The sequence below is a fragment of the Pipistrellus kuhlii genome, unplaced genomic scaffold, assembly GCF_014108245.1.
Source record: "Pipistrellus kuhlii isolate mPipKuh1 unplaced genomic scaffold, mPipKuh1.p scaffold_m20_p_4, whole genome shotgun sequence".
NCBI lineage: Eukaryota > Metazoa > Chordata > Mammalia > Chiroptera > Vespertilionidae > Pipistrellus > Pipistrellus kuhlii.
In genome coordinates this window covers 16956877-16969885 of record NW_023425540.1, presented here as the reverse complement: position 1 = coordinate 16969885, position 13009 = coordinate 16956877, and the positions used below count along the sequence as shown (strand labels likewise).

The 13009-nt window shown below is 36.7% G+C and overlaps 1 protein-coding gene across 1 annotated transcript in view; it reads left to right on the top strand.

Moving 5' to 3' along the window:
- CDH12 (cadherin 12) overlaps positions 1-13009 on the top strand; it is a 455451-nt gene that overhangs the window by 337771 nt on the left and 104671 nt on the right. Inside the window, exon 3 of the mRNA XM_036410619.2 lies at positions 5239-5533. Within this exon, the coding sequence (XP_036266512.1) occupies positions 5239-5533 (295 nt within the window). The remainder of the gene's footprint in view (positions 1-5238; positions 5534-13009) is intronic.

Below are 13009 nucleotides of genomic sequence, written 5' to 3'. Positions count from 1 at the left end.
ATATTTTGAACTATTCAAATTTAGTAAAAAGATTTCTTTGGTTGGAATTATTTTATTTGAGAATTAAATAAAGCTTATAAAACTATTACAGATCTTGAGTAATTGCTGATAATAAAAGAAATGTGGATAAATAATAATAGCAATTAATTAACAAATCATATATATATATATATATATATATATATATATATAAAATATGTAACAATATATCATTTTATCAATGACCCATCATTTTTGTTCCTTTAAGTCTACACTGATACATAAAAATCTACCTAGTATTCTGAAAAATAACCATACATAAAATGTACTTTTACTTCAAAAACAGATTTCATTAGCGATGGTTTGATCAGAATAGTTTATTGTCTGGAAATGTTTTGTTACCTAAAAAAATAGCTCTGTGAAAAATGTTCTACAGCTTTGGAAATGTATGAAAGAAATTATTTTAACCTTCTCCTTCATATTTTTTTCTTCTAAATCCAGGCACCATGCCAATGACCTCTCAAACTTCTGCAGAAATACCTGTTAATATATTGTGACACTCACAAATGATATAATCTGGGTGAGCCCAAGGTGTAAAATATGTCAATTTAAAAAAAAAAAAAAAAAAAAAGGATGCCTCTCACATATAACCACCCATACAGTAATCAAGGAAAAATGAGAGAGACTATCAGGTGGATAGTATATATTTTTCTTTTGCATTGTTAAATAACAAACATTCAACTGAATAAATTGAAAGATCAAATGAGCTTATTCAGGGATTCTTGAATCAGGTAGCTTCCCATACAGTGAACAGCAAGGAGCTCTGCCAAGCTGGAAAAGGTTTTTCAAGATGTAAAAGAGGCAGAAAAAGATGAACAAAGTACTCATCATTTCATACAAGATCACCAAGGAGTCTGTCTGGCACGTGATCTCCCTGTGCTGGCCAAGTAATTCCGGGTTGACTAGTTAAAGGTGATATTCCTGGGAGAGGTTGAGACAATTAGGTTAATTGACTTGGTTTGGTGATGTGGGGCATGGCACAAGATCCCATTTGGGGCCTGCTGGTCCTTTTTAGCACCAGGATGTATAATATATCCTAAAACATCAGCTTTTGTCGCTCCCAAGCATGGTAAATAGCCTTTGTTCTTTGCTCCTCCTTTGCATACCTCTGGGGAAATGTGGGCCTTTTTGAAATGGGTTTCTACTTTCTTAAACAGAAGTTGAAACATTTCCAGATGATAAATAGCTTTGGGCCTGTAACCCAGGCAGGGGAGTTCTCAACTCACATTGGGCAGTTGAAGGGAATTCCCAACCTTGTAAAGGAATATTCCTCTTGCTGGAATGGCAACAGCCAAGCGAGGAAGAACAAATGAGTCCCCTCCGGGAACAGAACGGAATAGATGTCAAATAGTCTTGAGCATTCAGTGGCTTCAGAAAGAGAAAAAAAGTTTGCATGATTCCATTACTCAGACAGAGTTATAAATCATCATCGGGTCTGGTCTTCCTGTGTCAATAAACAACGAGTTAAAAACAATCTAATGACATTGTAGCTAATAAAGGCCGCTGCCATGTTCCTGAGGACAGAGTAGGCATTAACAGGAAACCAAAGCAACTATAAAAAAAAAAAAAAAAAAAAAAAAAAAAAAAAAAAAAAAAAACCAAAAAAACAAAAACCACTTAGTATTTTAGAAGATCACCAAGGAGAACTGAGCAAAAGTCATTTTGTACATAAGGAATTTTCTTTTCAGCCAAAGAAACTCACACAGAAAAATGGCCTTATATTCATTTTTGCAAGTTGATCTGAATACACCCTGTATGTAAAGAAAACAATTTCTCCTTTCAACAAACCCCATTCTCCCGCCATGCCTAGGAACCACCCCCTATCCTGGCAAATAGCAAATGAAAATAAAACTCCTGCTGGACATGGTAATATAAAAATATTTTATATTCTTATGTGCACTTTTCAACCCAGAGAAAAGGAGACTAAATTCCTTCTTTTGTGCAGCCGTTTCTAAAATATAATCAGAGATATGCTAGTAAGTACTTGACTTTAGGTTAGCTTTCTCAAAACTTTTAAGCCCTAAAATTCAGTTTCACTTATACTCCTAAGCTATTCCTCAGTATCTTTTTTAAGCCTCTTTTGGCATCTCTTTTTCACGCTCCATCTGAGATGACTTGGAAAACAGCAGAAAATAACAACACCTCTTCCACAAAACAACTGTCTGGACACCGTGGATTTCTACATCCATCATTTATGGAACTTTTTCTAGGACAAATTTTATTTTAACTGTCACTATTAGAAGGTGATTTTATTGGAGTTGGCTGTGTCAGTCAGTAAATAGTCATCATCTACACAGAAAAAGCTTTTTAAAAATAATTGAAATAAGAAATGTAGCTCGCTGTTATTTTTAAACTAGAGACCTGGTACACAAAATGTGCCCTCTCCAATCCAAAACAAACAAACAAACAAACAAACAAAAAAACCCTTATTTTTCCTCCAGGAGTGAGGTTGAAAAATCCTAGATCACCTTCTTGGATTCCTATTACCCAAGTTACCAAAAAAACTGAAAGTGGTGTACGTAGAGCTTAGCCAATGAGAGGTCAGAAAAGGTGTTTCCTGTGTTGCTCACACAGGTGGTTTCCTGCTCACTTGCTCACCCTGGCACCTGACAGCCAGGCCCTGCTCTCTATACTACCTCTCCCCGCCCACCGGATCACCAGCCTTGCTGTGATAGGAGCCTGTGGGCCATGGAGGCGGGACCCAGAGGTGCTCCATGCACTTCCTGTGACCAGTAGTCCCTCTGGTCATGTCAGCCCCAGGCTCTTTTAGTATAGATGGCTTTGAATGAGTAATTAGCTTTCCATATGTGTAGCCTAAATTCTCTGTATAAAATGGCATCATGTGATTTTTCTGAACACAACTCAGAGATGAGGCAAAGCACAAGAATCCCCTTTCCCGCCCTGCCCAGCTTGGCTCTGTGGATAGAGCATCACTCTTCAGACTGAAGAGTCCCGGGTTCGATTCAGGCCAAGGGCATATGCCTGGGTTATAGGCTCCATCCCCAGTAGAGGGGTGTGCAGAAAGCAGCTGACTCCTGAAAGATTAAAAATAAAAGAGTAAATTCATCTATAGAGATCAATTTCTGGAATCACTCAATATTCAAATTTTTAATAAAAATTATCATGATTTTAATCTCAAAAATTACTCTTTTATTTTCAGGAACTAAAAAGTAGAACACACACATTCATCACATTTTTTTATTAAGAGATAAGCAAAACCCACTGACTTCCTTAAATGAATATAATACAGAAATTTAAAAATAATTTTGAATAATTTCAAATGACACTGAAAATCATCATAATATATTCTTATTGAAAGAATTGACTTACTTATCATTTTAACAATTATGCATATATGTATATACAATCAGAACACAATTATATAGACACAAGAAAATATATTAGTATGTTAATATATTTGTGTGTGTGTGTGTGTGTGTGTGTAAAATATAACTGAAAGTGTATTAAAATGACCAAAAAAGTTCCCTCTAGGTAAGAGAGTTTCACTTTAGTTTATAACATTCTCTATTCAAGTTAATTAATATGTAACATGAAGAAAATTTTATAATACCCAACATCATATGAACACCACTTATTTAATATTATATTGATTGTGAATAAGCAAACACCTATAGTGTAAGCTAGCCACCTATGTGCCTGACTTAATCAGCACTGAATAACTGATTTTGAATATTGCCTGCCAATGCAAGTGATTGCATGTGATCATGTGATCTCCTTTAAGGTATAATAGTATCCTGCAATGAGCTACTATAAAAATTCTAATCTTCTCAAGAGCTTTACATTAAACAAGTTCATATTCAGTTCAAAATTTAATATATATATTTAAATTTTTATATTGAAAGTATATATTCCCACTCTCCCCATTAACCCCTTCTAGCCTGCCCTGTCCTGCCCCACCTCCTCCACTCCAAGCCTTCAAATATTTTTTTGAAGTTTTAATTTCTAAAAAACTCAGATTTAAAATATAAGAAAAAGGTGGAAGAGGAAGGAGTAGCAACACTGAATTTAATTTGGATTTTGGAGAGAGCTGAAAACACATTTGCTTTTTTATTATGTCAGTTCAAAAAGAAAATGGTTCTGATTTTAGCTAAATGAAAATTTTTTGGTAACTACTTGGATCACATTGTAAAAACCTATTTAGAATTTTCACTCCATTTCCACAATATTATCACATATTTTTTTGAGCTGTTGACAAAATGGATACAGTTTATAAAGTCATTGCTTTTGCACTGAGCATTTGCCTGTCTCATATCTTTAGATGAATTTGAAAGCAAAAGCAATACTCAATGCATTTGGTATTTTTAATAGTATGGTTGGAATCTGTAATTTGAATTTTCTAGGTTCAAAGAAGATTTATCTACAGCTTGATTTTACGCTTGAACCTTCTTATAATTCACAGCAGTTTGTAAAGAATTGGGGGGAGGGAAGGGGGGCTTCTTCCTATCATTCACAGCATTTTTCTTAGACTTGAGTAAAATATACAAAAACTGTCAAAGAAAAACCAAAACCTAGCGCTCCCTTATTGTTTTCCCATTCTCTTAATTAGAAAACTTAGGTCTAAATCCTTTGCTTATATTTATATACCTTCAGAGCAAAATTTGAGATCAATATAAATTTACAAAATGAATATATTTTTATTTCAATAATATAATTTGAATGGTGATGTTATCTTACTGAACCAAAACTAAAATGTAGAGTTTAAGAGCAAAAGTATGTAGAAGAAACAGATAGGTACGTGTGCTCAAAATGGTTGTATTTATGCATGCTCATGTGTTCGGGGGATGTACTTCTGATATCCGCAATGAGCTGAGCAATAAGATGGGTTGAGAGAAGCTGGAATGAAGTACAAATACTGGATCTATCTCTGCGTGAAGTCAAGTAGATTTAAAGGTGAAAATGGTGGAGTCTTTGGGATATGCAGGCGTTCGCCATATATTTTTCAAACTTTGGTTTTTGTGTGATTAAAATGTTTATAATTAAAAATTGGGAAACAAAAACAAACAGAAAAGAATCATATTATTGTGTGTGTTTTTTAACCTTTTCTGACTAAAAATAGTATTGCAAATATGGCTTTTTACCTAGAATCATATATTTAATGGTCTCTCTCTCTCTCTCTCTCTCTCTCTCTCTCTCTCTCTCTCTCTCATTCTCCCTCCCTCTCCCCCTCTCTCCCTAAAGCTCCATTCTGACTTAGATAAGGGAGAGGGCAGTGTAAAATACACCCTCTCTGGAGATGGCGCCGGCACCATTTTTACCATTGATGAAACTACAGGGGACATTCATGCAATAAGGAGCCTGGATAGAGAAGAAAAACCTTTCTACACGCTTCGTGCTCAGGCTGTGGACATAGAAACCAGGAAGCCCCTGGAGCCTGAATCAGAATTCATCATCAAAGTGCAGGATATTAATGATAATGAGCCAAAGTTTTTGGATGGACCATATGTTGCCAGTGTCCCAGAAATGTCTCCTGTGGGTGAGTAAACAAACCAAAATTCTATCAGATGCTACAAGACCCTTTTTGTTTTCTGCAGGTTGAGGTAAACATCTTATTTGTAACCCAGAGAGTATTCTTTCACTGTAGAGTAGGGGTGTCGAACTCAATCAGAGAAGGGGCCAAAATCTAAAATCCAGCCTAAATCGCGGGCCGAATGGTTTACTGAACAGTCATAAACTGTCATTGTGATGGAAACGCAGCGGAGTGCAGTGATGACAGCGCGGTGCGGGCCACATTGCAAGGCCTGGCGGGACGGATTTGGCCCGCGGGCCTTGTGTTTGACACATGTGCTGTAGAGGATACAACAGTTTCATTTACTTTTTTTTTTTCCTTCAATTTTCTTCCGATTTAACTTTTCCTTTTCGCTGCATTCTAAATACATAAGTAGATAAGTAAATACCTAGGACATATAACATTCTTTCCCATATTTATATTTCCCTGAACTCACAAAAGTCCTCATTTTTGCTCAGAAATTGATGTCATTACAATTCTAGATACCTATACAGCTGGAGGTAACTATCCCACTCAACAAATACCAGATAGTAATTCTCGGCTGAAAGTATATTTTCCATAGCATGTATCACATCTGAGCCTGAAGGTGGCCCAGAACGGGGTGTGTTGAATCCTTTGTTGCCTTCATTGGAAATCCCAGATGGGTGATATTGTTTTCTTTGTCACCATAGTGGATAAGCCATCACCCTAAGAAGTAAGTGTAATTATGAAATCAGTATTAGAGTAATTTTACAATTAAGCTTTTAGCATCATCTTTATTCTTTATAATTAATAATAATATAAAATCCACCTGACCAGCATGACTCAGTGGTTGAGCATCGACCTATGAACCAGAAGGTCACAGTTCAATTCCCAATCAGGGCACATGCCCAGGTTATGGGCTCCATCCCTAGTGTGGGGTGTACAGAAGATAGCCAATCCATGATTCTCTCTCATCAATGATGTGTCTATCACTTCTCCCTCTCTCTTCCTCCCTGAAATAAATAAAAATATATTTAAAAAAATAAAGTCACATTTCAGTAACAACCTAAACTGATAAAATCTTATAATATTTATTTTATGGTGATGCGTTAAGGGTTCCAGCTTTAATGACAATTTTAAATTGTAAGGATTATTCCTCAGTCAGCATTGCCAATCCCTCAACTTATTACAAAGTAAATTTTAGTTTCTAGCTCTTTTGTGAAATAAGGTTAACTCATCAGTTCCAAGTAACAACCTGAAACTCTTATGTGAGCTGTGGCTAATATTTCCCAAGTCGGACATTCCTAAGGGGGCTTCCTCTCCTTGACCTGGGAAATGAGCTCTGCGTACTTCACTTAGACTTAGAAGTTTTGTGTGTGTACTCAAGGCTTGCATATCTGTTACTCTGTGTCTGCCACATTTTTCCAACTGCCTCTTTTATATGGTACTACGGTTGCTAGAGATTTAGAAACACAGCGGGGAGAAGTCTTATTAGAAAAGTGGACCCTGAAAAGGGGAAGAGCAATTTCTGAAAATCGTGCTTTGATTTTACAGGGCGTAAAATGAAGGTAATATTTTGAGAAAAAAATGTATGGCTTTTAAGAAACCATTTATGCCCTTTCGTAATAAATGGTTTAACCTGCTTCTGACTTCATGAAAATTGGAGATACTTATGTGAATTCATGACCCTCAGTGACACTTCATTACCCGAACAGCATCCTTAACCAACATACACACTTCTCTCCAGTATTCGAAAAGTATCTTACAAAGGTTACTGTTGTGCCAATTAGGATAAGGGGTGGCTACAGAGTCTGTGCCCTTAAAAAAGAAGTTCACAGCTAGTGTTTGAAGAGAGAAATGGATCTGAAAAATCAGGCAAGTGGTAAGTGAGGGAGAACACATCGCCTTTGCATGTTATTGGATTGAGACATGGTTTGCTGTGCTTCCAGGAAGTATTAGGAAGATATACAGGGGGGGGGGGAATATATATATATATATATATTATCACCATAGTATACTCATTTCAAATAAATACTAAAAAGTTTAAATACCATATCCAAATTAAATATTATAAATTTAATATCTACCAGGCACTAATTTTGCCATGTCCCACAATCTTGCGTATACATATATAACTAAAAGCACAGGAGACCCAGCTGGATCTGTGGTATTTGACGTTGTTGTTCTTATACGGCCAACCTAAAGCTCACCAAAACCAGCAGTGTCCCCAGGCATCAGACTGAGGTTCCTCAAGCCCCTGAACTCCGTCCCCAAGCACGGCCTTCTTACCTATGGAAACGCTTCACTGCTCTTAGTCACTTGGCCCAACAATTATTTTTAATTTTTCTTAGAATTTTTTAAAAAATTGTTGTTTATTCAAGGCCAGATCAGCTTACCATGGTATATTGGTCAGTATAGCTACTGTTTTAGTAAATCTCACCTTCAGTTTTATACATCTGTGTTTGAGATATTCCCTATGGAATAACTATTTTTTCCCAATAATTGAGAATGTTCCAATTTCATTTTCAATGAAGAAGAAGAAGAAGAAGAAGAAGAAGAAGCAGAAGAAGAAGAAGAAGAAGAAGAAGAAGAAGAAGAAGAAGGAGAGGAATCAGCCAAAGCCATTTTGGCTCAGTGGATAGAGTGTCAGTCTGCGGACTGAAGGGTCCCAGGTTCGATTCGGGTCAAGGGCATGTACCTTGGTTGCGGGCACATCCCCAGCAGGGGGTATGCAGGAGGCAGCTAATCTATGTTTCTCTCTCATCAATGTTTCTAAAATCTCTATCCCTATCCTTTCCTCTCAGTAAAAATCAATAAAATATATTAAAAAAAGAAGAATCACACAATCTAAAAATATATATAGTAAAATAGGTTATTTTTGCTATAAAATATCAATAGGTGTTAAAATATTGAAACAAAGTTTATTATGTAAATGCCTACTTATGTGTGAAAATATGAACAATTAACCCTGGAATGAAAGTTAAATGAACTGTACAGAAGGGGAAATGGTGGTGAGCAGGGTAGAAAAAGATTTCAGAGGAAAATCAAGATTTGAGATCTGTAAGACTGTGAAATATATTTGGTTCCTGAAAGTTTAAGAAAATTCTAGTGAATCTATGAATTGTTTAACAGAAAGGTCACTTTGTTACTAACTTGTGTGACATCCAATAGTCCATGGAAGTCACATTTATAGTTAAAGTGCTTTTACTATGACATAAGGAAAGTACAATACTTAGTGATGCAGATATTCCCAACTCAGAGTTACTCCTTAGGGACAAATCTGGTCATTATGAATGCTGTTTTAATTCTTTAAGGTCAGTAGAGTAACAAAGAGTTACAGTACAACTCAAAGAGTTACTCCCTCTTCCCTATCTGGTAATTTTGAATCAGTATAGTCTGTTTTAAGTTACTTTTCCTCTCAGAGTGCTGATAGGTCTAACATCTTCAAATCGATATTCGTACTTGTATTATCTTCTTCTGCCTGAGATAAGCCATTATGAGGCAGCTGATTTGGTTATTGGTAATCAGGTTGCTATGATATGTTTTATTGATGTCAATTCTAAATCATAATTTATGTAGTAATGCCTACCATTTTCTGAGCTATAATTAGGGACCAGAAGATAAAAATAGAGATATCCATTCCCTACTTTGTTTAATCATTAAGAAAAATTCATGCAGTGTTGGGTTTTTTTGTTTGTTTGTTTGTTTTCTATTTGAACTCTATTTTCATATGAAAACTTAACCCTTATGTATCAGAAAGTACGAATGTCTCCAAGGTTCTTTTGATTAAAATTAATTGCAATTTATTATACCTTTTATTTTTGGGTTATATTATACCTTGAATTTTTATGGGGGCTTAAAGTCAGTTTGTTTTTTGTGGTTTTTTTTTTAACTCAGCTGAGCTGGTCCTTTAGGTATTACCCTTATTTATTTTAATTATCTCTTACTTTCTGGCCCAAAACTGTTTTGGACTTGTCTTACATTTTGTGTGCCCCAGTCCTTTAATGTGATATTTTTCCAAGTGGCCCTCTTATATGAAGATTAATATTTAGAAGCCAAAATAGGGTTTTGTGTGTATTTTTTGCTATTGGAGTATCATTACACCCAGTTGGCACAACAAAAGCATCTATCTAAGAGAGAGAGAGAATATCTGTGTGTCTTTTTACATACATTGAAAACCATGTTTTCATTCCAGTACCCCAACTCCAATCTAACACTATCATTTATTCCAGTTTTTCTTTACTTCTTTTAGGTATTGCATGTGTCCATATATCCCTATTGCTCCCCAACCCCACTCCCATACATAACCTCACCTCCCAGTGTCTTGCATCCATTGCATGCATACAAGTCCTTCAGTTGATCTCTTACCTCCCTGCCCCCAGCCTTCCTACTATAATTTCACAGTCTGATGCTTCTCTGAACCTTTTAGTTCATCAAGTTATAATGTACTTTATTATCCATAAATGAGTGAGATCAGGTGGTATTTCTCTTTCATTGACTGGCTTATTTCACTTAGCATAATGCTATAACTTTTTTCTGAGAGTAAGAAATCTGGTGCTTTTTATCTTTTTGATATAATTCCTTATTTGATCAAGCCCCGGTGTATAACCAACCTTTCATTGTCAACAACCCTTCAAACCCCTTGTACATGCCCTGAGGACTTCATTCCAGCTTTGACAACCTGAGCTGGCTATTTCCACCATTTTCTCTCTCCCACTGGAGGTTTTGCTCACTTCACTGGCGCTCTGAGTTCCCACCCACAGATGCCTTCCATGCATCCACAGGTCTCTGATACCCACTGCTCACACTTTTGTGTGGACACCTTCCTCAGTCTGCTCCAGCACCTTGTTCTGGTCTATTGCAGCTGTAGCTCAACTTTTCCATTCCCATCATTCTGCCTACCGCTTCCCACCCTTGCTAAGCTTGAGGACTGGATTCTTCTAGATCAGCAACAAGGAAAGGGTTGCCTTTGATTCTTAAAGGGACTTGGAGTGTTCTTAGGACTGACAGCCCCTGGATTGTATTTTCACTGGTATAAATAGTTTATAAAACAGTGGTCTCTCATTCAGTTTTCCCTCCTCATTTTGTTGAGCTATCCACATCGTTTTGTGAGAGGCCAAAGATGACCCAGGAAGTGTTTGATAAGGCCCAAATCCATTTCCCCACCCCCCCCCAATACTTTTTTTTTTTTTTTCATTCTGGATAGTATCTTCTCTGTTCTCAAGACACTAGTACGGCAAAAAGCCTAAGATGGAGAGGACCCCGTTCATAATCTTTTTCCTTTTCTTTTCCCATCTAGTCACTTCCTCTGATAGGAGCTCAATATTTACTACTATTTGGTATTTGTTTGTTTGTTTTTTGTTTTTTGTTTTTGTTTGTTTTTTTTACCAACCACACCACCTCTATTCAAAACCCTAACAGACTTTCTATTCCAATGCAAACTGTCTTTGGCTCAGAGCACTCTTTTACCTTAATGTGTGGAGACAAGCTGTTGATTTGTAAGAAACACCAATTATCAGCTGACACTTCTGCGCTGGAATCCGCTGGCTCACTGAAAAGCCTTTGATGAAACGGAGCAGGGCCCTGTGATCCCTCCCGTGTCAGCGTGGTGTCCACAGCACAAGTGTGGCCGGACTGTTTTCCTGGCCACGGGCTGTTAGGGCTGTGTGTTCAGGGAGCATTTTAGTCCTCTGTTTGATTCCTATGATTTTATTAGTGGTACAACTGCAAAGGTAATGGTATTGGCAGTTTTTTTATGGCTTCGGGAGAAGTGTATGAATTGTTTTTGTAGCAGCGCAGTGTGTCCCCAAACATAAACCATGCTACACTGATAGTTGCTTTAGCAGCCACTGATCAGCAATAAATGTTAAAAATTAACAAGAAGTTTCTATTTTTTTTCTCTCTCTCTAACAGCCAAATGACTCTGAGCGTTAAATATATGTTAGCAGGAGTTGCTTTTTGGCCACTGAGTACTGCAAACCATTAAACATATTTTGAAAGTATTACTCTTTCCCCAGCCTCCAAGTGGTTGTAAACATTAAATATGTTTTGTAAAAACTGCTTTGCCAGCTACTGGCAGGATAGCTGCGAGCATCATTTTTCTTTAAGGCCCTCTTCCAGCTGAGGGACTGCTTCTTTCTTACTTGCTCTATTCTGGTTAGTGTCTGTACACAGACGCGGGCAAAAGGCTACCCAGACCCAATTGTCTCTTGCTTTATGGCAAGTGCTCATGGGAAAGCAGTTGCACCTACATAAACCCTGCCGGCAGTACGAGTTTTCTGAGGTTCCATTGTTTGGACTGGGTATTCCACGAGGGTGTCAGCTACATTTTCCAAAGCAATTTTTTTGTTTTTGTTTCCGTTTTTCATTGTGCAATGTGCTGAGGTCAGAAGATGGACTTCAACTAAGCTTGGTATTACAGCTAAGAACTTCAAGCAGCCAGCCACTGATGGATGGCACCCATCCATCAAGGTGAAAATAGTCCAGCGAGTGAGCAGACTCAAAGACAGTCAAGATGGTAAGGGCTACTAACGTAATGAGATCTTTAACCCAAACACGGTGAAGGACTTGAAGCCTGGGTCTGTCCATAACTCAGCATGACAAACTCATGGGATTCAAACGCAGGAGAGAGCATGCCACTATATAAAAATCTATGTAGGAGTGAACCTGTTTATTTTAACCAAATTCACAAGAAAAACCAAGTGTGGCACCAAAGTCAATTAAAAAAAAAAAAAAGAAAGGAAGAAAAAAAGATTTGGTAGGATCCACATGTTTTCCAAACCATTTAGTATTGTATTTTGCCAATAGTATTATTCTAGGTGTATGTATAACATATTCAAATGAGATACATATTAATTACCAGATAATTTTAGGTGCTAGGAGTAAAACAGTGAGAAAATCTGACCTCAGAAAGCATTCATTCTGAAGGTCTATTGCAGGGGAGCAAATGATGCTCCATGTTAACCAGCACAGCAGCTGATTTTGTTGGAATGTTGTAACATACATACTCATTTATTTACTCATTCTCTGTGTCCGCTTTCACACTACAATGGCAGAGTTGGCAAGAAGACTGAAGTGTCTGCTATTAATCTTTTGTAGGAAAATTTGTTGAGACATGAGTTAGTGCATTGAGTATCAGAGAAGAGGTTAAGATAAGGTCCACAATTTAAATATACCTATGAAGAAAAAGTATTTATTCTAGAAAATACCTCCTCAGAAAATAAGGGACAAACTGGAACAGAGATAAAATAAGGAGTGGAAGTAAGTCTCACAGTAACATGTGGAATAAAATCAGATGCTCCATTTAGCCCATGCTGAAAGGAATAGTTTTGACTTTATTAAAATTACTCAAGTGCTATTTTAAAATGCTAGTAGTTCATGATAAAATATTTTTATTTCCCTGCAAAATATAATTCATCTTTCAGTTATGTAACCATATCTTTTTAAAATTAAGAGTTTAATATTAAAACTAAATCTAAGAAG